This window comes from Phragmites australis, chromosome 2 (assembly GCF_958298935.1).
Source record: "Phragmites australis chromosome 2, lpPhrAust1.1, whole genome shotgun sequence".
In the NCBI taxonomy this organism is placed as follows: domain Eukaryota; kingdom Viridiplantae; phylum Streptophyta; class Magnoliopsida; order Poales; family Poaceae; genus Phragmites; species Phragmites australis.
Window position 1 is genome coordinate 48,202,378 of NC_084922.1, and position 22,152 is coordinate 48,224,529.

The following is a 22,152-nucleotide window of genomic DNA, read 5'->3' on the forward strand; positions in this document are numbered from 1 at the left end:
TGGCTCAATTTTTTTATTTTTTATTATCATAGGAGAGACACTTTCAGATGATCTTTTAATCAATCGTATCATGGCTCGTATCACTTGGCTGACGAGCAAGCCACCGAGTAACCACATGCCTCCAATACTGTGCGGTATGTGTGGGCCGACCTATCTAGGAATTGGATCGTGGATTTTATCCCGACCTGTCCGGCCCAGGTAGGAATTGGAGTCGCGTCGATCGCACGGCCGAGAGCCAGGACGGTGACGTGGTTCGTCATCAACAGTTGGCGACAGCGGTGCGAATATTCTCCAGTGATCCGTTGATGTTTGATCGTTCCTTTCCGTGTATAAAAGGCTCCCTCACGCCTCAACAATAGTGCTATACGCAGGTCCCTCGTAAAATTGATAAGCCCTAACAATTTGTTCGCCTCCACCTTAGAAGAAGCTAGCCGTGGTTGCAATTGCATCCGAGGAGGTGGCCTCGACGTGCCACGTCGAGTAGTCCAGCGGCTCGCACGTCTTCAAGATCGCCGGTTACTCGCTGACCCAAGGCATGGGCGTCGGCCATTGCCTTCAGTCTAGCACGTTCACGGTCGCAGGGCACGACTTGGCCACCGTCTTCTACCCGGACGGCAACGGCGTCAACGAGACAGCCGACCACGTCTCGGTGTTCGTCACGCTCCTGAGCGACACGGCAGCAGGGCCGGAGGAAAATGATGGCGGCGGCGGCGCCCGCGTCCACCCTGAGTTCTGACCTTGCCTCAAATTCCAGAAGTTTCGATTGCACCAGACTGTTAACAGCAAAGTGCCAGGACTATTTATTGTTGTTTTATATTTTTTTGGCCGTCTACGTTGGAAAATTTTGTTTAGGAAATAGATTATTCTGAAACGATATATACGCTCAGGATACAGTGATATCTTGCCTAAATAAAGTAAACAGCGATACATCTACTTAATTGTACAAGTATCTGGACTCTGGCGGCATGAATTCATGACGACACGTTCAGCCGACGAGATCCGGCAGAATAGAGTACTGACTGTTACTGTCAGCATATGACGACATCTGACAGAAGCGAACTGGCAGAATATTTGATGAGAACTGAAGGTGTCAATCAATTCCAACTACAGAATTTTTGCAAACTTTCATCATCCCTTTCCATCCTTAACACAGTTACTGTCGCTCCGTAGTTAATCATCTTCTTGTGTTATGTTGTTCACATCTAAACGCTCAATCCTGGGAGCAGTTTCTCGATACATGGTAGGCAAACCCGATTGAGTAATCCATGCATCAGAATGTGAAGTTGTCTAGAGACTATTGCTCCATCATTTCCTTCGTTGGGGATCCCGACAAAGGCCGTGTTTTCTCAAAGTTCTGATATAATTACACATCAGACTAAACTTGTTAGAACCCAGATGGTGCAAGTAATCCCATGTAAAGATCCCTGTCTTGTGCAAATCATCAAAAAGTATCCTACATTCAAACAACAGCCGGTCATGAACGAGACTTGCACATAAAAACAAAAATTATTTGTTTATACTTAATATAGAGATGCCACAACTAACTTCCTTCTGCAATATGACATGGGTAAAACGTGACATGAATTAATGACCCTCACCGGACTCCGTAGTTTCCTACTGATTCAGCTGACATTATTCCAAATATAATCTGATCAGACAACATTTCCACTGTTAAAACTCAGAATTTTCAGGAAAACCCATCGCAAGGTATTAATCTCCTAAAAACATCGTTGAGGATTTTGGATGTCTGATCAGCATTCCAGGATTGAAGGCCAACAGCAAAGCAAATTTGCAGATGCACTCACAGAAAATGTACCTTTCAGAAGCTACAATAACATGTTAATCCCCACAGCAAATGGCTACGATGCATTCATAAATAGCAGTTCTGTTGTTTCAACGTCAAGAAGCTCAAGAAGAGCCACTGTAACATGGAGTGCGGGAACTGTTAAAGTATACTAGAGAATTACCTTCTCACCTGCTACTGATCTGAGTTTGCTATCAGCTGCTGGGCTGGATACTCTGAGAAACTCTGCTGACAGATGAAATGAGCTGCCATCCGCAAATTCAACCTCAACCTTCGATGAACCAGAAATATGGCACAATTCAGAACATATACACAACTCATACCCCAACCAATGCACCGCACCACCAATGCGAGAGTAAATTTTGCAGCAAGATCGGAAGAGTGGAAAATTGGGAAAAAAAGATCCTTGTAATTTTAAGAACAATATGCATATGCATCAACAAGAGTATTATTCATGGGATGGCTACCATATTCAGAAAATGTGACATTCTCGTGATTTTTGTTGCAGACATGGCAAAGATCATAGGCAGTGCAATAAAGTAATTGACAATCACGATAAAAGTGCCAACTTATACTCTCGTTCATCAGCAAATAATCTCATGCAACCCAACAGTATTGATGAACTGTCTATCAATTGGGTAGCAGTTGCTAGCCAGTAACTAGTAACTGCCAACCAAGAAGATGTGCGAGCCAAATTCTTCGAGATAAGATGCAAACGGCCCTAAGTATGGATGAAATAAGGTCAGATTTGGAAGCACTAAGACAGCAAAACAAGGTCAGAACTTCAGCAACAACGCAAGACATCACTTTCTCCTAACACTGATTGGGAGTGAAACAAGATGGAAATCGAGAGAGAGACGTGATGAATACACAAAACACCGCACAAGCCAAAAGGAGACCGGGGCGTGCATTATGGGTGTGATTGGTTGCTCGCATCAACCGTATACACAGGCTGAGGGGAAGCAGACTGAGCAGAGTCATGTTGGTTGAAAAGAAGAGTGTTTGGTTGGTTGTATCTGTCTGAGCAGACTGAGCTGAGTTTTTGTTTAATTGACTAAATCTGAGGTCGCATAAACGGATGCAAGAGCTGAAATTTTGATTGGTTGCTCGCCTAAAGGTGATTTTGTGACACTGTCGGGTCAGGCTGCGAAGGGAAGCTCGAATCGAGCTTCTCTCTCGAGCCAGACTGCGGGCGTACATTTGCATCCGCCGGGCTAGGCTGGAATAGTGTATACGGGCAACAAAACTCGCTTCTCTTTGAGATTATACGCATTCGCCGAGCCGGGATGCATTCGTGCAGGAAACAAATCACCCCCTGTATGACCGGGCAGGAGCCGGGAATTGGTAAGTTACAGGATCCAATTGGTGAAGATTTACAACTAAATAAGAATGTCTCCAATAATACATGTTAGCTAGCTATAAGGTTGTCCACCTCAGATTTTTATCTAGGTGGAGAGATGAAAAAGAGAGAGAAAAACTAGCTCTTAGTCCGTAGATAGACTATAACGTATGAGACATTAAATACAAGATAAAAGATACATGGTGATTGTTTGAGAGAGAATATGGATGGATGGAATAATTAAAACTTTAATTGTGTTATAGACCAATCATTGGAGAGGTAAGATTTTGCATTATCTATAGATGATGTGGAAAAGATAACAGCTAGCTGTACTATTGGAGATGCTCTAACAGTGTACATGCTTATCTAGGTCCCCCTTGACCACACGTCATGGCGTCACAGCAATTCAGTGCAAATAGGGGGTTCTTCTGACATAGCCATATTTCCGTGTGTGCTAGTACTTCGCTATCGAGAACTCACGGATGAACAGCAAGGAGCATTTCGTCTTTCACAGCAATTCCAGTGCAAATAGGGGTTCTTATCACATAGCCATATTTCCGTGTGTACTAGTACTTCGCTATCGAGAACTCACGGATGAACAGCAAGGAGCATTTCGTCTTACTCGTACGTATGACAACCCAAAGAACAATCTGTACAAAAGCGCTCGCCAAAATCGACAACATTGGCGTTGCCGCAAGATTACGCATTTGCCACGATAAAAATGACGTGAAGTCGATTGCACAACACGGTTGCCCGACACGCTATTGTGAATTAGGCCCTCAGCTGAGGGCAGTACAGTAGACTAAGACCAAACAAAAATTTGGCATCATGAACAGTAAAAAGTCGCAGGAATCAGCTAAGGTCGATAGGATCTAAGAAAGAGGAGGTGGTGTTGTCTGGGAAGCGGAGAAGGGGAGACTCACGGATTTGGGCGGGTTCAGCGAGAGTTTCGTCAGGCGCAGGGGTTGCGCCGCCGCGTGCAGACGCCGGATCACGGCGCCCATTGCTGCCGCATAGGAGAGTACGCAGAGGAGAAGCTGGCGGAGCGCGAGAGGCCACCTGCCGCATCAGCAGTGGCCTCCAACTCGTGCCTACAGGGGAGTCAGCCAGCGCCGCCTCCGGTCGCCGGGTGCTGCCTAGCTGCCGAGGGCTTTGGGTCGAGAGAACAATCAAGGACGCTGGACTCCGGCCTCTGGGCCTGGGCCACACACGTCTGCACGAATCTCAAGGCAATCTGACGACTGAGCACAGCTGTTCTTCTAGGGTGTGCTTGGTTGAGAGAGAAAGTAGTATGGGATATCATCATTTCTATTTTTAGATATGATGATTCTCTTTTTATTTGGTTAGAGAGATGAGATTAGCCTTTTTTTTAAAGAGATGAAGTGGGATGGGATGAATGATTTTTTTTGTTGGAGGAACAGTGATAAACAAGCTGGATATAGTCACTTTTTTATAGAGTTAGCGAGTTTAAGATATGATCACTTGTTCTTATATTTTTTTCCTTATAATCCACTTGCTGTTGTACCAACTAATGCTAAATTCTTCAAGTAACCTCATTATTGTCTATAAAATTCCAGTTTTACTTTAGTATTACACGAATATGGTTTCATAGTTTTCTTCCAAAATATTTCCATATACGAACATGGTTTTGTAGTTTTCTTACAAAACATTTCTAGATCGTGTCATGCCAGCAATTGTCTGAGGCAATATCAAAGAGATTTACAGGAACAGAAAAAATAATGAATTTACACTAGCAATGAGTCAATGACTAGTGGGAAGTGAGAACAAAATAGCACAAGCAAAAACACACATATTACACAATATTACACAAATCTCTTCTAGAGCTCGAGTTGGTCCAAACCATTTGATCCATACACAAGCTCAAAATAGCATGACCAAGCAAAAATAACTATCCATACGCAAGCTCAAAATAGCATGTAAGCAACTATACATATTTATATAATTTTAACAAGCAAAACTCGAATATAATAGTTCACACCGACATGCTTCTAAATGCATCAAAAAAAAGCCCACAGTGCAATGTTTCATGGGGGTACAAGACAAAAAAAAGAGTGGAAGTTCTCATATAATCAAAATATGTTTAATATCCTGGAAACTTCTCACTAATGAACATAGCTATCCAATTTAACTTGTGGTTGATAGCTTGTTAAAAGCTCTAGCAATGTGAGGGGTTGTCAACCAAATGAGCATAGTAGAAAAATATGTGTACCTGCTTAAAACCTAGAAGGATGTTCAAGTTGTCCCACAAATCCTCGGGCACATTTTTGTTTGCGATACCGACCTTCTCTATAGCCTTTGCAAGCTTGTCACCAACAGACTTAAATGTATCAATCAGCCCTTCATCTTCATGTTCAGCAATCCTAGCCTTCTTGGGTTTGCTAGCCGATGACGATACCCCATTATCTTAAGGTGTGGTAGGAAAGTCATTGCCATCAATTTCAGTTTTAGCATCTTCGATACCCAGAGCCTCATTTGATCCCTTTGCAAACTTTTCAGTAGCTATACTGTTCCCAAAGATTGTAGCCATCTCACCATAGTGCTCAAGAGGTTTGTTCTAGCATCAAATTTATGGTCCTAGAAAGGAAAACACCAATTAGAAGACAAAATATGTAAGCCACATTATAACATGAGAAGTTGTGCAATGATATCTTAGTATAGCTTGTGTAACGCTTATGATCAAGAGTACTAAGAAAATTGTCTTCATCTCAACCAGCAACACTCAATTTCTTAAGCCTTTGTATCTTTGCATATTTCCGCTACCAAATCCTCAAATGATTTTTGATCTCTTCTCCATTGAGCCTGGTCTTGAAATACTTATTTAAATCCCTAGCATATATATAGAGATAGGCTTTCTTGAAGCCTAATGAAGTCCTAGTGCCACTAGCCATTAGATTGGCTAGAAAAGAGAGCATGAATGATGATATTGACGAAGTCCATGTGATATGCCCACTTCCTTCATATTGTTCTCCAAAGTGCTCTCTTTTTCTCTCAATCTCCATAATCTACCATATATATGATGAAAAAAAATAATACAACATATTATATGTTCATACATAAACTTTAGCTTTCCATTTGTCCATACAAATCAATTTCAGCCATCAATACATCCACACGAAAAAAATACCTTTTTTTTCAACTGGGAGGTGAGCGGAATGAGCTGGGAGCCTCACACATGGGCAACGGTGAACCTGAGATGGCTCGGTCTGTGAGCTTTTCAGATCAACTCGATACGGATCTGAGGGGTATATTCACTATAGGGATCATCCCATTTCTAATCGACCCCGAACGAAACACCGCTAAAATAAGGATGGCGCTGTCCCATCTCACCTCATTCCCTGAACCAAACACATCCCTAGTGGTGCGTCGTCACGGTCACGATCTGCGACGAGCGCGCCCACCTTCCATAGCATGTGGTGTACGAGGTGGCCCACGAATCCACACAGACACACACCTTCTTGCACCTGACACGTCTCGTTGTACCCTAATAGCCACACAACATATACTTAGCAGCTCAGTTGATTATGCTTCTTATCGTGATATCTGTTTATCTAGATTTGAATTTTAGATTTGCTCATATTTTTTTAATTTAATCTTAAAAGAAATAGTATATACATATATGAGTAAGTACGTGGCTGTATTATGTCGTCGATCTAATGTAAATATGTGGTAAGATATAGTGATATGAGTGTAATGTGTGTTCCATTTGTACTTAGAAAAAGATAGCCAGCCACTCAGCACAAGCCCCGCCCCACCGGGCGCGAGTGGGGGACGGGGCATCCTTCTCCCTCTCTAGCCCCTCCCACGCGTCCGCGGCCGTAGTCGCCTCGTCCCGTCCGCCCGCCCGCCCGCCCGCAATGCCGCTCGCGCAGCTGCAGGACATGCGGGATCGCCTCTCCGACCACATACGCCCCTGGAGCCGCTCCGCGCAGTTCTGGGTCCGCGCCGCCGACATCTACACCAGCTACAAGGTGCGCGCGCGCCGCGCGGCCTAGCTCCTCCCTGTTCCATTCCATCGGCATGCATCTGAGGTGCTTGTTGATATGCATCTGAGGTGCGGGGTTTCGCTTGGCCGTGCCAGGTGTGCCAACTGCGGGCGGGGTTCGTGAAGGATGAGGAGGAGCGGGAGGCCATATGGGAGCAGCAACACGAGGTCGGCGCGCAGAAGATGTACTCCCTCTGCTCTGAGCTCGGCGGCCTCTTCCTCAAGGTGCTGTGCTACCCCTTTTATTCCTCTCCGGTTGTCTGCAGGCTTGCTGAATGCCTGAATTATAAGGGATTTTTTTTCTTCCAAAATTCGAGCGTGATCGACAGAATCTATTATCCGATTATGCTGTAACTGTAATTGTGCCTGGGGTGCTTTTATTTTATTGTGTTGTATTGTCTCTTACTTGACCCGAGTGCTCTGTGACACTGGATTTTGAACAGGCTGCTCAAATTCTGGGTAAGCCCGATTTGGCGCCGATGGCTTGGGTGAAGAGACTTGTTATGCTGTGTGATAAGGCTCCAGCCACGCCATTCGATGTGGTTAGAGATGTTGTGGATAAACAGTTCGGGAAGAACTTTGATGAGATATTTGAATTCTTCGATGTCGAGCCTGTTGGGTCTGCTTCTATTGCACAGGTTCGTGTGTAGCAGTGTAGGTACTTCTCTTCATCTGTAAAATCTGGGGAAGTGTAACATCTGTGCTTTCAACTATTCTTAGGCCTGTACATTTGTCATTTGCTTCTTTGTGATATAACATCTTATTGCATGCTTACCTGGAAGAGATCACTTATGCTCCCACTTATTAAACGTTGCGTCATATTTGTTAGGTGCATCGAGCAAGGCTTAAATTATCAAAGACAGACGTTGCTGTCAAGGTTAGACTACATTATGTTTTCTGTAAACAACTGTTTTATTATCTCATATGTGACTGATATGTCATAGTGGATCTGGAACTGACCAGGTTCAACATCCAGGAGCTGAACAGCTGATGATGGTTGATATCCGGAACATGCAAGCAATGGCCTTGTTTTTGCAGAAGTATGACATCAACTTTGATCTTTACTCTGTCACCAAAGAGATGGAGAAGCAGGTTTTTTCCCCATTTCAATAGCTTTCAAGTTTGTTGCTTGTCCCAGACTCCCAGTATACTTTCTACACCATTTCTTAAACACCAAGAAAAATGTTGAGCCTCTTTCTGCATTTATTACTTGTTGACATAAACTAAGTCAGAATTAACCCTGCAAAACTGTGCAGGTAGATACTATATGCGGATATTTATATGTAAAATAGAGTTATACGCATCATGTAATTCTAATACCTAGTAGCTTATACCTGATTTATTAGCAGCTTCAAAATTTAGTCCCACTAAAATAGGTGGTGTAAACATTTTCTTCCCCCCCCCCCCCCTCCAATCAACATGTGAATTTAAGCTTCTTAGAGCAAATGTGAAAGCTCCATTTAACATTATTTCTGTAGTATAAGACATTGTATTTACTGTGTATCTTTGTTGAAACGGGAATGCAATTCAAGGTTAATAGAAGTTTCAAATATGAGATATCCACATGTCCACAAAAGAATAAACTCAGTCATTCCTAATTTCGCATTTTAAGTTTTTAACCATTAGAAACAAGAAATGACTCCTATTTGCACCGGTACAATTATTGACCAATTACATATTTACAATGACATAGGAGATCAGCTGTTCAAATAGATTGGTCTGCATAAAATTGCATCTCCTATACGATAATATGTCATATTAACTTCATTTTTGTTTTGGCACAGATTTTACTCTTTTAGTTGTAGAGTATATTTTGTTGTGTTCTCATTCTTTGTCAAAACCTCTATTTCACACCAGTCTGCGCCTTGTGTGATATTAAACTATTGACATTAAGTTCTAGACTTAGCTTTTTTGCATTGATGCTTCATTGCTTCTGAAGATATGCTATGAGTTTGACTTTCTGCATGAAGCGAGGGCAATGGAAACAATACGAGAATTCTTACGTGTCACCAATAAGAAACCTCCGGTTATGGTGCCTCGTGTGATTCCTGGAATGGTTAGCAGGTACAGTATCATATCTACCCAGTTAATCAAAGTGTTTTTCAGGTTATTTTATTGAAATTTACTTCTGCACCCTATGCTCAACTGGATACAAGGGTTGTCGTTAATTGAATGAGATATTCTTCTTTTTCCTTCAAGAAAGGTTTGTGCCTTCGTGAGATGCTTCTTTGCACGAAGTTAATATTTGCATTTTCTAGTGTGTTTTCCTCCAGCAGAATGGTCTTTATGCTATTGGAATATTTTGCCCTATTATTTATAGTAGATCTTTCTGCTCCTCTAGGCTCTGTATCTGCTCCTTCCAGGGACTAACATTTTCTTGTGCTGGCTTGTTTGGAATTTCAGAGCACATAAACAAAGAAATATTTATCACAATTTTATTTGCTGCCATTTCATGATATCAAGGAGTCTATTTCCGATTTTATATAATATTTTATCATTCTTTCCTTTTGTATTTCAAATGTGGGAAATGTTGTGAGTTATCTACTGTAGTACTAGTAGATAAAATAAGCACTTAACTCTGTTGTGACAGTGGCTTAACTTTTATTGAGCCAACTACTTCGCATGTTCTTTGCATAATCAAGATATGACCTTTTTTTAGATATGAGGTTATTCTGTCTTAGTTTGATGGGTTTCTTTGTTTTGTTAGGGAGGTTCTGGTAATGGAATTCATTGAAGGGACCCCAATAATGAATCTTGGCAATGAAATGGTTAAAAGGGGCATAGATCCTGGTGGTAAGATTGCAGCAATGGCAAAGCAGTAAGCCCCTTCATCTCAAAAGAGTATGATTCTCATTTGCTTAGTTTGTGAAACCTTATGCTAGTTCTATCTCCTGAAGAATCTTCTGTGATGGGCCAGTGCTATTAGGATGAACATAATAAAATTTAATGCCGTTGAATTTAGTCACGATTGGTAGACCTTAAAAAATAATTAGTAATAACCTCTTTTGCAAATTTAATTGTTTTATAGTGCGTATTTCAATTGTTTTTACTTTTTAGTGCTTAGGTAATCTCAAAAGTACCCGTTTTTCTAATGCAGGAAGATTTTATCAGATCTTACACTTGCTTATGGTCAAATGATCTTGAAGGATGGTTTTTTCCATGCAGATCCACACCCAGGAAACATCCTTATCTGTAAGAACACAGAGGCAAGAAACTTTTTTAAACTCCTCCCTCCTCTTCTTTTATATGGCAACAGCAGCTTCCAGTGAAATATTCTTCTTTGTGGTTCTTTGTTAGGTGGCTTTACTTGATTATGGACAAGTGAAAGAAATGCCAGATGATTTACGACTTGCTTATGCAAATCTCGTAATTGCAATGGCTGATGATGACTTTTTGAGGGCTGAAGAAAGTTTCAGGTATGCTCAATTGCATGCCATGTCGTATGCTACTGTCTGCATCTTTTTAGACAATTGGAGTTCTTGTGAAGCAGTAAATGGAAATATTTTATGTTGTTTTGTAACAAAACAATCTGAGCTAGTAAACTAATGAAAAAATGGAATATTGGTTCGTGTTTATAATGAAACGATATAGTCAAGGGCAAGATGGGCTGGCTGGCTGCTGATTCTTGGTGAATAGTTACTGATATATTACCTGTTTTGCTCATGGCCTACAAAATATTTCAGGGAGCTGGGTATCAAAACATGGACCATAGCTGATAATGAGCTAGAAGAACTGTTTCAATTATCCCTGAGAATGTTTGATACAAGATTACCACCTGGTGTAACTTTTATGTCACCCTTTGCTGATGATTCTTCACTTAATAAAATTGGAGTGCAGGTATGAGACTATGATCCACACCTCAAGGGTCCAAACATGTAAACAAAGAACATATGTTGTTGTTCATCCATTTATTTGCAATTTCTTACAGTCATGGGTGATTTTCTCTATGGATTTGGTGCAGTTTTACTTTATAAACTGCTTCCTTAAATGACTACTTTCTATTTGTTTCCTATTTGAAGAGCTTCCCAGAAGAGCTATTTTCGGTGCTTCGAACAATACAACTTCTGCGTGGGCTGACTGTAGGGATGGGCCTTAGATTCTCGTGTGCTCAGCAATGGAAACCAATCGCTGAGGAAGCTTTGTTAAAAGCTGGGAGACTAAGAGGTAAAAGTGTTTTGATCTGCATGACTTGTCATATTCGTCAATCTAATCAGCCTAAATCATGTTCGACATTACTCTTCATGTCTATACAATGAAGACATTCTGTTCCTTTGCATTCAGTTTTAGCGGTTGAGTAACTTGAACTTTATCTTGTTGATGCAGCTGCAAAATCAAGAAAGCAAAAGAGAAGTTTTCTCAGAAGAATGTTTTGGTGAAGTAGAGATAGCAAGGACCAAACAACGTGGTATATGAAACATTTTCGAAGAGCTAGATGATAGCATCTTTTAGATTAGACTTTTTTTTTAAAAAATTATGACTATTTTGATAGTACTTTGAATTTTGAAGTATTAGAACATATTTTTTGATTTTTAAACATGTTGTCCGTTGCATGGTTACCCGAGTCTAGATTTGCAATTTATAAAACATGCGCATATATTTGCAAATATTTTATTTAATAATATATAAATAAAAAAGAGTGAATATCACAAAACTATATATTTTTTTAACTATTATAAAACTACACTTGTATCACTTTATCACAAAACTATATTTCTTAATTTAACTATTATAAAACTACACTCTTTTCCTTCTATTTCATAAAATCATACTAATTTTGTATCACTTTAATCATAAAACTATACTTCTTTTGATTTAACTATTATAAAACTATTTTTTTTCTATTTTATAAAATCACTCTTATTTCATATCACTTTTATCACAAAACTATAATTACATACTGTGAATATATTTGATAAGATAGGTTTATGCATCGTATTTATAGGCTTTATCTCTTACTGTTTGCTAATATGGTCAACTATAATATATCATAATTGTTTGTCAGGTTAAACCTTTGAGTTCTTTCTCTTGAAAGCTATTGATCTGGGGAAAGTTGAATTTTTGATGCGAAAAATTAATATTAGAGGAGGTTGACGTGGTACTATTTAATCACCTAAATGACGCTGTTGGGGGCCGCAACGGGTGGTTCGCATGCGGCATGTCTGAACGCGGCGTCGACTCCAGTGCACTGCGTGGTCAGGGGATTAGTCGACCTCAGCGACATTGTCACCACCTCCGCCGGCCGCGGAGCACAGTGATCCGGCGCAAGGTCCGACAAACTTGCTGTTGTTTGCTGGGAGTTGATCGGATCGACTGAACAGAGTTGGGCTTGTTCGATTCACCATTGAAACATTTCGCTCTTCCGTGCAAGACAATATAATCGCTCAACTGCCTTCCATCTATGCTTACTAAACAGAGGATCATTTCAGTTCCCTGGATAAATAACATCAATTTCTATTCCTCCATGAAACATTATTACATTTCCCATGATAAAAAGGAACAAGGAAAAGAGATTAAGGTACAGCAAGATTTTTTGTCGAACGATAGTACAATAAAAATATAAAAAAATCCTTGATGCAGTTAGTTAGATCGGTTAAATGACCTACACAAAGTTTGTCAAACAACAAGCGCTATGTGAGGGCCTTATTTATACAAGTGTGTTCAAACATGGGTGAAGCTACACGGTAGTCCGAGTAGGCCTATGACTATTCTATAATTTCGGTCTTTTTTTAGTAGATCGCATTTCCCAGTTCGCATAGCTTGAGGTCTTGAGCTCGGCAGACTGCAGAGGCAGATGGGAGACGGCAACTCCACGCCTCCACGCGTAGCGTCTTCTCATCGGTCTTGATCCATCCTCATCCCCATCCACATCGACAAGCTAGTAGGCATCCCCATCCCGTCGATCCCAGGACGCCGGCGGCTACGGACCTGCACAATTCACTGAGATTCTATTGTGCAGTGAGGAGGAAGCAAAGCAGAAAATATACTTAGTTTGCACTACAACCTACTCAGGGTTTGGGGCTTTGATTTCAGAGGAGGTATCATACAAAGTTAAGGATTGTGTTTAATTAGGTTTATGTGTTATGAATAATATATGATGTGCATTTGTGTGATGTTTTTAACCTTTGTGATTGTGATATATAAATATATGTGTTTTATGTTCTGAACAATGTGTGATAAATGTTATGAATAATGATTGATCGGTATTTTGAACAATGTATTGTTTAATTTGCGAATCATAAAGTGTGTATGTCATATCATGAGAGCAGTTAGAAAGCAAATTTGCTTATAAAGGGGAAATGATCGTATAGAAGTTTTTTTTAAAAAAAAACTACATATGTGATACTTAATACATACGGGTTTTAATTAAACATGTATGTGATCCTTATTATGTACAAACAGTTTTACAGAAAATACGTCCGTGTGTGCAAACGGTTCTATAAACATCTGTAACAATGTCGATATTACAGACACTTATGAAGATACGAAACCTATAACTATCTATGATAGGGTTTAAAATCTGTTTGTAACCGTCAATTCTGAGGTAGTGTATTCTCACCGTATCCCTTTTCGTTTGGCTTTTTTACTCTTCATGGTTTTCAAGGTGCGACTTCCACACTATTTTGATTGCTTTATACAAATAATACTAATATAGTTATATTTCTTTTACCAATTATAAAATTATCTTTATGAAAATATCTTGAAAAACAAATATAGTTATATAAATTTCAATTTTCATAGAGCCAATCTTTGTAGTTGGCAGTTTTAAATATATTAACGGTAAAGTTTGACGGTACATATTGTAGGACGTCAAACGAAAAAGAACGGAGAGAGTGCCTTAGATGAATTTCCCTCCCTTTCTTTTTCTTTAACCGTGGCACTGTGATTTCTCATAAAGATGTTTTTCTTTTGTAGCTCTTGAGGAAGCAAGCGGGCACATATTTCCGGTCATTTTTGGGGCAGAATTCACTACTGCAAAAGGCATAAAAATGCCCGTTAAAAAACAGTTTTAATACCAGTTTTTTAACCAGCATTCTTTACTCAACACTGATACTAGCTAGTATCAGTGCCGGTTGCCCACCCAGCACAGTTGTCATTTTCAGTGAATAAAAAAAGAAAATTGGCGACGGGAGCGGCATCCGAGCTGGCTCAATTTCAGATGCTGCTCCCGCTGCCACTCCCGTCACCGTCGTCGCTGATTACCGTTGCTCGTGTCAAAACTGATTCAACATCAACTAAACAGATAGAATTCAAAATCACACAAACTGATTCAACATCATCCCAATGAATAGATTCAATCACATAAACTCACAAAAAATGATTCAACATCACACAAGGGAGTCGATTCAATTACATGAACGGATTCCACCCCTGAACTCAATTCAACATCACACAAAGAACTCGATTCAACATCAACATGATTTGAAGTTTTTCATATTTCACATTTAAGGTCTTAAGCTCTTTTATTTTCTCAATGAGAAATTCTTCTTGCCTCTCTAGACTTTTCTCGTAGCTTTGTATTATGTACATGAGTTTGATCATTTTAGACGTATCTTTTTTCTCAAAAGATCAAACCCGAGCTCATCACTATCACTAGCACTAGAACTAGCATTAGCATTATTAACCTCATTTACCGCTCTCTTTTTACCTTTTATCATAAGGCATAATGGAGAACCAATGTGAGGAGATGAGCATCTTGAAGAGGTGGATGCTTCTCCACCTAGACTTTGTCTCTTATATACTTCTATTTCCTTCAAAAAGTTAGTCTTACAAATAGTAATGGAAATAGATTCATTACTGTCGGTGTATCAGGAACCAGGGATCCCCGAATCCCGAGGCCAGGCCAGCAATCCGCCACATGGCGCCATCCTGCGGAGTCTCCTCCGTAAGGTAAAAAAGATTAAGTCCCGGAAGAGGGCGCTCGGGGCCACGGTCGGTGGTCCCCGAACACCCAAGTTCCCCGATGATCTACGAAGTCTAAGTGCCGGAAAGAAAGTGCCCGGGAAGGTATACGATGACCCCCGAGCACCCGAGTCCCCCGACGGTCAAGAAAGCTAAGTACCGGGAGAAACGTGCCCGGGGCCGCGAGCGGTGGCCCCCTGGACACCCAAGTATCCCGAGGACCCACTGAAGGAAGTTCCGGGAGAGAGTGCTCGGGGCTGCGTGGAGCAGCCCCCGAGCACTCGGTCCCCCGAGGAGCCATACAAGTGTGCCTGGGAAAGAGTGCTCGGGGAGGTGGACAGTACCCCCGAGCACTCGGTTCCCCGAGGACAAGAAAGGCCATTCTCGGGAGAGAGTGCTCAGGGAGATGGACAGTGACCCCCGAGCACTCGGTTCCTCGACGACCCAGAGAGCCCCCTGACAGTGGCCCCCGAGGGACCCACTGGTGAGGTGTCGGCCAGTCAAAGGCCCAAGGCCGCATTTAAAGAGCGCGCGTGGCCTGTCACCTCCAACTGCTCCCGTCGCGCTCGGTGTCAGTTCCTGCCACGTTCTGTTAGGAGGGCGTGGGGTCATTGAATGCACGGGTTCCATCCCGTGCCATCCGGCCAGTCTCGGGATAACGTCGTAAGGGTCGAGGCGTTCCGTCTGCCGCGCTGCTGTGGCAGGGGAACAAGACAGGGCGGGCACGCCGAGCCGCTCTGCGGCTGCCCGGTGGGCCCCCCTCCACGGCGCCCGTTGCCAGTGCATTTATGGTGATGGATGACCGGGTGTGGGACGTATTTTCCACCCCCGGTCACTTCGTCCATAGATAATGATGACGCCCTTTCCATTTATGGTGTCTCGGAACTCGTGCCCCCTCCCGTTTAGGGCACGTTGCTGCCGGCGGGTATTTAAAGCAGCCGGTGGCACAAAAGAAAGCAAGTTTGGGAAAAAAGTCAGGCCTGAGGAGACGAAACAATTGCTTATAAGCAGAGAAGAGTAGATCAAGAGCACCCAAAGCCGGTGGCTACACACAGACCGAAGAACAAGGAGCCTCAGGCTCTAAGATAGACAAATATCCTTGTAACCAGCAACATCCTTGAGGGACATTCTCAAGGCATTTATAATATTCATACAGGAGTAGGGTGTTACGCCCCCATGCGGCCCGAACCTGTCTAAACACCAGTGCATTTACTCCTTTCGGTATTAGATTATTCCACCCCACCGGCCATCGCATTCATACCCATTTATTTCTCTGGCGAACATATTCAGGATCATCCCCCGGCCGAATCTCTAAAAAGGGGTCCCCCAGGATCCCTGCGACAGGAGTTCACCCTCCGACAATTACAATGAGGATAATTAACTATATCATCATGATAAATGAGCATTTTTGCACTATATGGTATGCAAAGGTTAACAACACTACTAGAAATAGAAATCTCATTGCAAGTGTTGTTAAAATCCAAAAGAGAGACTAGACACTCACTTATCACAGTCACCATTTTATTACCTTGCTCGTTGTTAAATGTTGGTGAAGTGGATGACGGAGTGATATCCTTCTAGACAAATGAAACATTCATTTGATGCTCTTCATGGTGTGATGATGAAGTAGAGCAATCCTCAAATGACATCTCCAGAAGAAATTTTTCTTCATCACATTTGGGCTTATCATATCTTTCTTTAAGAGTTGCCCAAATAAGATGAGCATCCTCAAGCGGTAAGATGGATTCAATCACATCTATACTCAAAGCATTAAATAAAATATTAGTGGCTTGAGCATTGAGACGTGTGCATTTCTCTTCCTCTTCAAATGATAGGAGATTATCACTAGGAGGAGAAATACTCACATCTACAACTCGCTCTATATGAGGACTCATGGTCCTAAAGATATTAAGCATGCGAGTAATTCAATCAAAGTAATTTGAACAATCTAATAGGAGTGGCTCTATGTGCATTAATCCGCTAGTCGACATCTTTACTCTCTAGGCGGAAAAGCTCGAAAAAAGAGATTTGGCTCTGATACCAATTGAAAGGACAATGATGTCACATAGAGGGGGTGAATAGACTTTTTTGCAAAAATTCATCCCCTTTTACTGTTGGCCTAAACTTGCAACGAAAAATAAACTAACAGATTTTTCACAAGTGAAAAACCTAAATATGCTAGGCTCAACTAGTGCACAATCACCCTAAATAAGTGTGAAAGTTACAATCCTAAGGTGACAAAAATGATTCAATTCTGGCAAAAGATATGCAAGAAAATATTAATTGAAAAAAAGCTGAAAACACTGTTGTACAGTTCCTGAACCTTCGGGTAAATCTCGAATCTCCGGGGTCGTGTACAGAAACGAGCTCGAAACTGAAATTAAACAGCGTCTAAAGGGTTCTAGCTCAAACCAAAAGAAGTCGTGTGTTCTAATTTATGATTCCAAGTAGATCAACGGAGAATCTACAATAAAAAACACACAAACGAGTAGATCGAGCAATATGCACAAATATTGAGCAAGAACTCAAATGTAAACAAACCGAAATGAAGACACAAATATTTGTTTCCCGAAGTTCGGATTCACCACCATGAATCTTACGTCTCCGTTGAGGAAACTCCAACAAGCCGGGTCTCCACTAGCTTTATCTCTTCCCTTGCGGAGGCGAGATCGACCTTCACAAACTTTCCCGCGGCTCACCACACGCACGGGAGCTCACCGGGCAACATCTAGCCGGCTAGGAGGCTTCACGTCCAAGAGTAACAAATGTTTCACAAACTTCTTGCAAATGAACTCAAGTGCTCAAGAATGTATTTTAGCTCACTTGCACTTAATCTTCTAATCTCTCAACCCAACTCACTTTTCTTCTCAAATCTCTCATGAAAATGGAGTGGGAAGGAGTTCTTTTGGCTCTAAAAGGTATTTCTTTCGTGCCCTTCAGCAGCCCCAAAGGACGGGGGTGAGGGGATATAAATACTCAACCCCCCAAAACTAGCCGTTACAACACTTTTTGCAATGATCCGGAGTATCCGGGTTAGCACAGGAAAGCTTAACCGAGAACCCCTGACCGGAACTCAACCTAGAGACTCCGAAACCCGGAGTATCCGGGTCCACCTGGAGACTCCAGGTAAACTAAATAGCCCCAAACCGAGACTTCCCCTCATAACCTCACCTGGAGACTCCGGAAAACCTAGAGTTTCCGGGTTCAGCATAACTAGCCCTCTAAAAACGGCAATAACTTTTGATCCTGAAGTCCGATTTTGATGATTTTAGACTCTTTGGAAAGCTTTCAAGTACTATTAAAGTGAATTCCTTGAAGATGTCGAATACAAAGTGGTTTTCTATAGTAAGACGGTGAAGGGCAAGTAAGACTCGGCTACGATAGACCATCTGTGGTGAAGGGCAAGCAAATGGCTTGGCACCGAAGGACCAAAGCGGTAGTGAAGAGCGAGTGAAGGCTTTGCGTCAATGGACCGTGTGAGGCCATGGGAAGCTATGAGTGATTCGTATTAATCATATGAAGAATCAAGAAGAGATGGAGTGAAGAATATATGAAAGTTGGCAACTCTCAAGGTTTGAATAAAACAAGCGGTACTTGAAAGTTATTCAATTCCCATGGTCTCATACTGTCCATTGACGCAAAGCCTTCACTCACTCTTCGCTACCGCCTTGGTCCTTCGGTGCCAAGCTATTTGCTTGCTCTTCATCACGGATGGTCCATCGTAGCCGAGTCTTACTTGCCCTTCACCGTCTTACCATAAAAAACCACTTTGTATTCGACATCTTTAAGGAATTCACTTTATCAAATATGGAGTCCACTCTTGTTCTTCACTCTTGGCATATGTGATTTCAATTCAACTTATAATTTCTTATGGATCATAACCCCATCTCACTCTTAAGCACAAAACACACGGGTTAGTCCATAAAATTTTATTAACAATGTCATACCTTTAGTTACTTGATCTCCACAAGTAACTTAGTCTCCAAGTTTATTGTCAATCTTATTAAACTTTTTTTTCTCCTTATGAGCATCACGAAGAGCTCAATGATAATGATGCATTTCTTTCATTGTCATGGTATTTCTTAGGAAATCCATGATTCATCACTTACGTATCTCTCGAGCATCACTTAGAGCTCATTCATCTTGATGTATTTTCAATCTCCCTATTCACCAAGAGCTCACACATATCTCTCAATGTATTGCCTATGGAACAACCTACTAATAAACTCAACATCATTGTTAGTCCATAGGTATTGTCATTAATTATCAAAACCACGCATAAGGGCTAGATGCACTTTCACAAACACGTACGAGATCAGCGCGGTAACCATCTGTCGTCATTACCAATGTAACTGCTTCGATAAGATGGAAGTGCCAACGCCTTAGGGAGTGGTATTGACAGCGGTCCTCTATAAAATTTATCCATATCATTTCTAGATAGTAATAAAAACAACTTATACAATATACTGTCTATAAACATTGTCTCTAAAACTCATATGCGATACTATATACACCAATAAACACTTATACAATGATTTAGACATTAACAAACTGTCTAATAGACCACCTGTTAGATTTGGTAACAAATAGTGGCAGAAAATCATAGAAAATTATTACATGTAGCACACCTCCACCTTTTCCATTGATACTATGGTCGATCTCTGTCCCACCGTGTCCTCATATGGATACCTTGTCAGGACTTGGGGGTTCTTTGAGAGGCATGGTGAATATTGGTTGGACACAGGCATGAGTGCCCTCAGACTAAAAGCACTTGTCGACAGGGTTTAGTCCAATTGCATCATAATCACCTACCAATTTGCTATCAGTTTTTTTGGTGGATTTTTAGGTTTAATCAGTCCAGTGCCATCAAGAGCTGCTCGACCGCTCACAATACCCTCATTCCTCCACTTCTCCAAGCATAGAAAACCTTCAGGAGCTTCATATTTTCTGTAAATGTTTTTGACTGATATTCGTCTTGCTATTATTATAATACCTCTCCACGGCTGTAGTAGGTTCTAAATGAATGGAATCTATTTCTTGTTTCGTTCTTAAATCTTCATCCAAATCATGTAATTCTAATACATGTTTCACTTTTTTTACCATTTTCATGCGTTAAAGGAGCTGCGTCAGTAATTTCAATTATTTCAGATCTTCTTGTTTTAGCTTTGCTGCATGTCGGTGAAGTACACTTGGTTTCACCCTGTACATCAGGTAAACTTCCCTTCTTGTCATCTAGTACAACTGAGGATCCATTCCCAACTCCACTCTGAAGTATTTCCTAGGGTCTTCGTTGCTATTAAAAGCCACATGATATGTATCAGAATCGGCATCTGATGTTGTTAGCTTCATTATATCCTCATTTTCATGTGTTGATGGTTCTTAATCTGTAATTAGAATTACTGTTTTTTTCTTGGCCGCGCAGTGGAGGAATTCCCTTTCTTTTGCACTGTCGATTGACCAAATTTTCATTCTTTTTAACTAGAGCCTCTGGTCCAGACCCAACCCCACGCTCAACTTTTTAGGGCCTTCAATAGTCACATGATGTGTTTTAGGATCTTTTCCCTAGGATATTCACCAGAAAGATAGTGGTCATCATCTATGTCTTCTGAGTTCCCATCGAATTAGATCAAATCATCAGGTGACATACTACTCCATGTCTGTTTCTTCCTAACACCTTTTCTTTTGCTTTCAACATTGAAATGTAGTCTTTCAAGAGAATCTTTACTAAGAACCCGCACAGAAAATATTGAATTGGCAGTGTACTCGAACAACAGAAACTTACCCCACTTAATCAAATGGTATGAAACAAACATATTCCATCCCTGATGAAAAGCAAGGTAACCACTGATAGCCTGATCTTTGAACATTTTTCCTCTGCGTCCTCAAGATATCATGATGATTAGTCAAATTCTACAAGTTGCATGCGACCATAGGTGGTATTAACTGCACAAACATACCCATGTACATGATCGTTTAAGGATAAGCATCATGTCATAATACAAAATAGAAAAATATACTATTATGAACCATAACAGACATAGCTTAAAGCTATGACAAGACAATGAAGATAGTTCATAAGAAAAACTAATCATAATAGGGCATGATCATATATGGGAAGCAGTAAGAAACAAAAACATACTAGAAATTCCTCGAAATTATTGCATACGTACAAGCATAATAAACATGCTACATTAAGCATTGAACAACAACAAACCACAATTAGCTAATCTAACCAAATTTTAACATTTTCATCACCTAATCTCCAAATCCTAACTAGCCCAAAACCATCTAAAACAACGGAGAAAATCGAAATTGAATGAATGCAATAGAGTATTTACCTTCAATGAGCAATCCTTGGTGAAATCTTCTTTGATTTGGATCAAAATCGATGGATTTGATGAAGGATTTAGATGATAGGGAAGAAGGGTGAAAGCAAGGTCCACAGGCTCGGTCTGGAAGGAGGAGGGAGAGAAGGAACCCTGAGTTGAGCCAAATATGTTGTATGATAGGCGGTCGCACCAACCTCTCTAGCGTGACTCAGCACTGCCACGTCGGAGCCACGTGTCAACGCGCGGGGGCAGACGCCAGCGTGGCCACCTTGGTCACACCAATGTATTTGGCATGACAAAAGGGGCTACTTCCTAAATTTTAATTTCACACATGCTATTTTTAAAATATTAGTTTAAAAGGGCTAAAAAATTCGGCCATCGACCAGCGACAGAAGGGAAAGGTTGGGGTCAGCATTGGTGTGTGTGGTTGCCCAAATTTGTCGCAATATGGTTTGGTGGATGCCTGGATTTGTCGCAACCTAGCCCGATGCATCCACTCATCAGACAAACCCACTTATCAGTGTCATAAAATTATCTTCGTACGAGCAATCAATCACAATCTTAACTCTTGCATCTGCTCGTGCAGTCTTAGATTCGATTAACTAAACAGAAACTCAGTTTAACATGTCCAGACAGATACAACCAACCAAACACTCACTTTTCAACAAATGTGATTCCCCTCAACCTGCATATACATATAGCTTTACGAAAACTCATCCGGCTAACCAAACAAACACTTGAGAGTTTTGATGGGCTAAGCCCATCTTAAGGAGACAAA

The 22,152-nt window shown here is 41.2% G+C and overlaps 1 protein-coding gene across 1 annotated transcript; it reads left to right on the forward strand.

Moving 5' to 3' along the window:
- Window positions 1-6,895: 6,895 nt before the first annotated feature.
- Window positions 6,896-11,608, forward strand: LOC133909421 (uncharacterized). The gene is made up of 12 exons (XM_062351842.1): window positions 6,896-7,132; window positions 7,243-7,371; window positions 7,590-7,784; window positions 7,976-8,023; window positions 8,110-8,238; window positions 9,086-9,210; window positions 9,854-9,964; window positions 10,244-10,352; window positions 10,444-10,562; window positions 10,830-10,983; window positions 11,166-11,310; window positions 11,470-11,608. Exons 1-12 carry the CDS (start codon window positions 7,019-7,021, stop codon window positions 11,520-11,522), a joined length of 1,431 nt encoding a protein of 476 aa, XP_062207826.1. The 5' UTR covers window positions 6,896-7,018; the 3' UTR covers window positions 11,523-11,608.
- The last annotated feature ends 10,544 nt before the right edge of the window (window positions 11,609-22,152 follow it).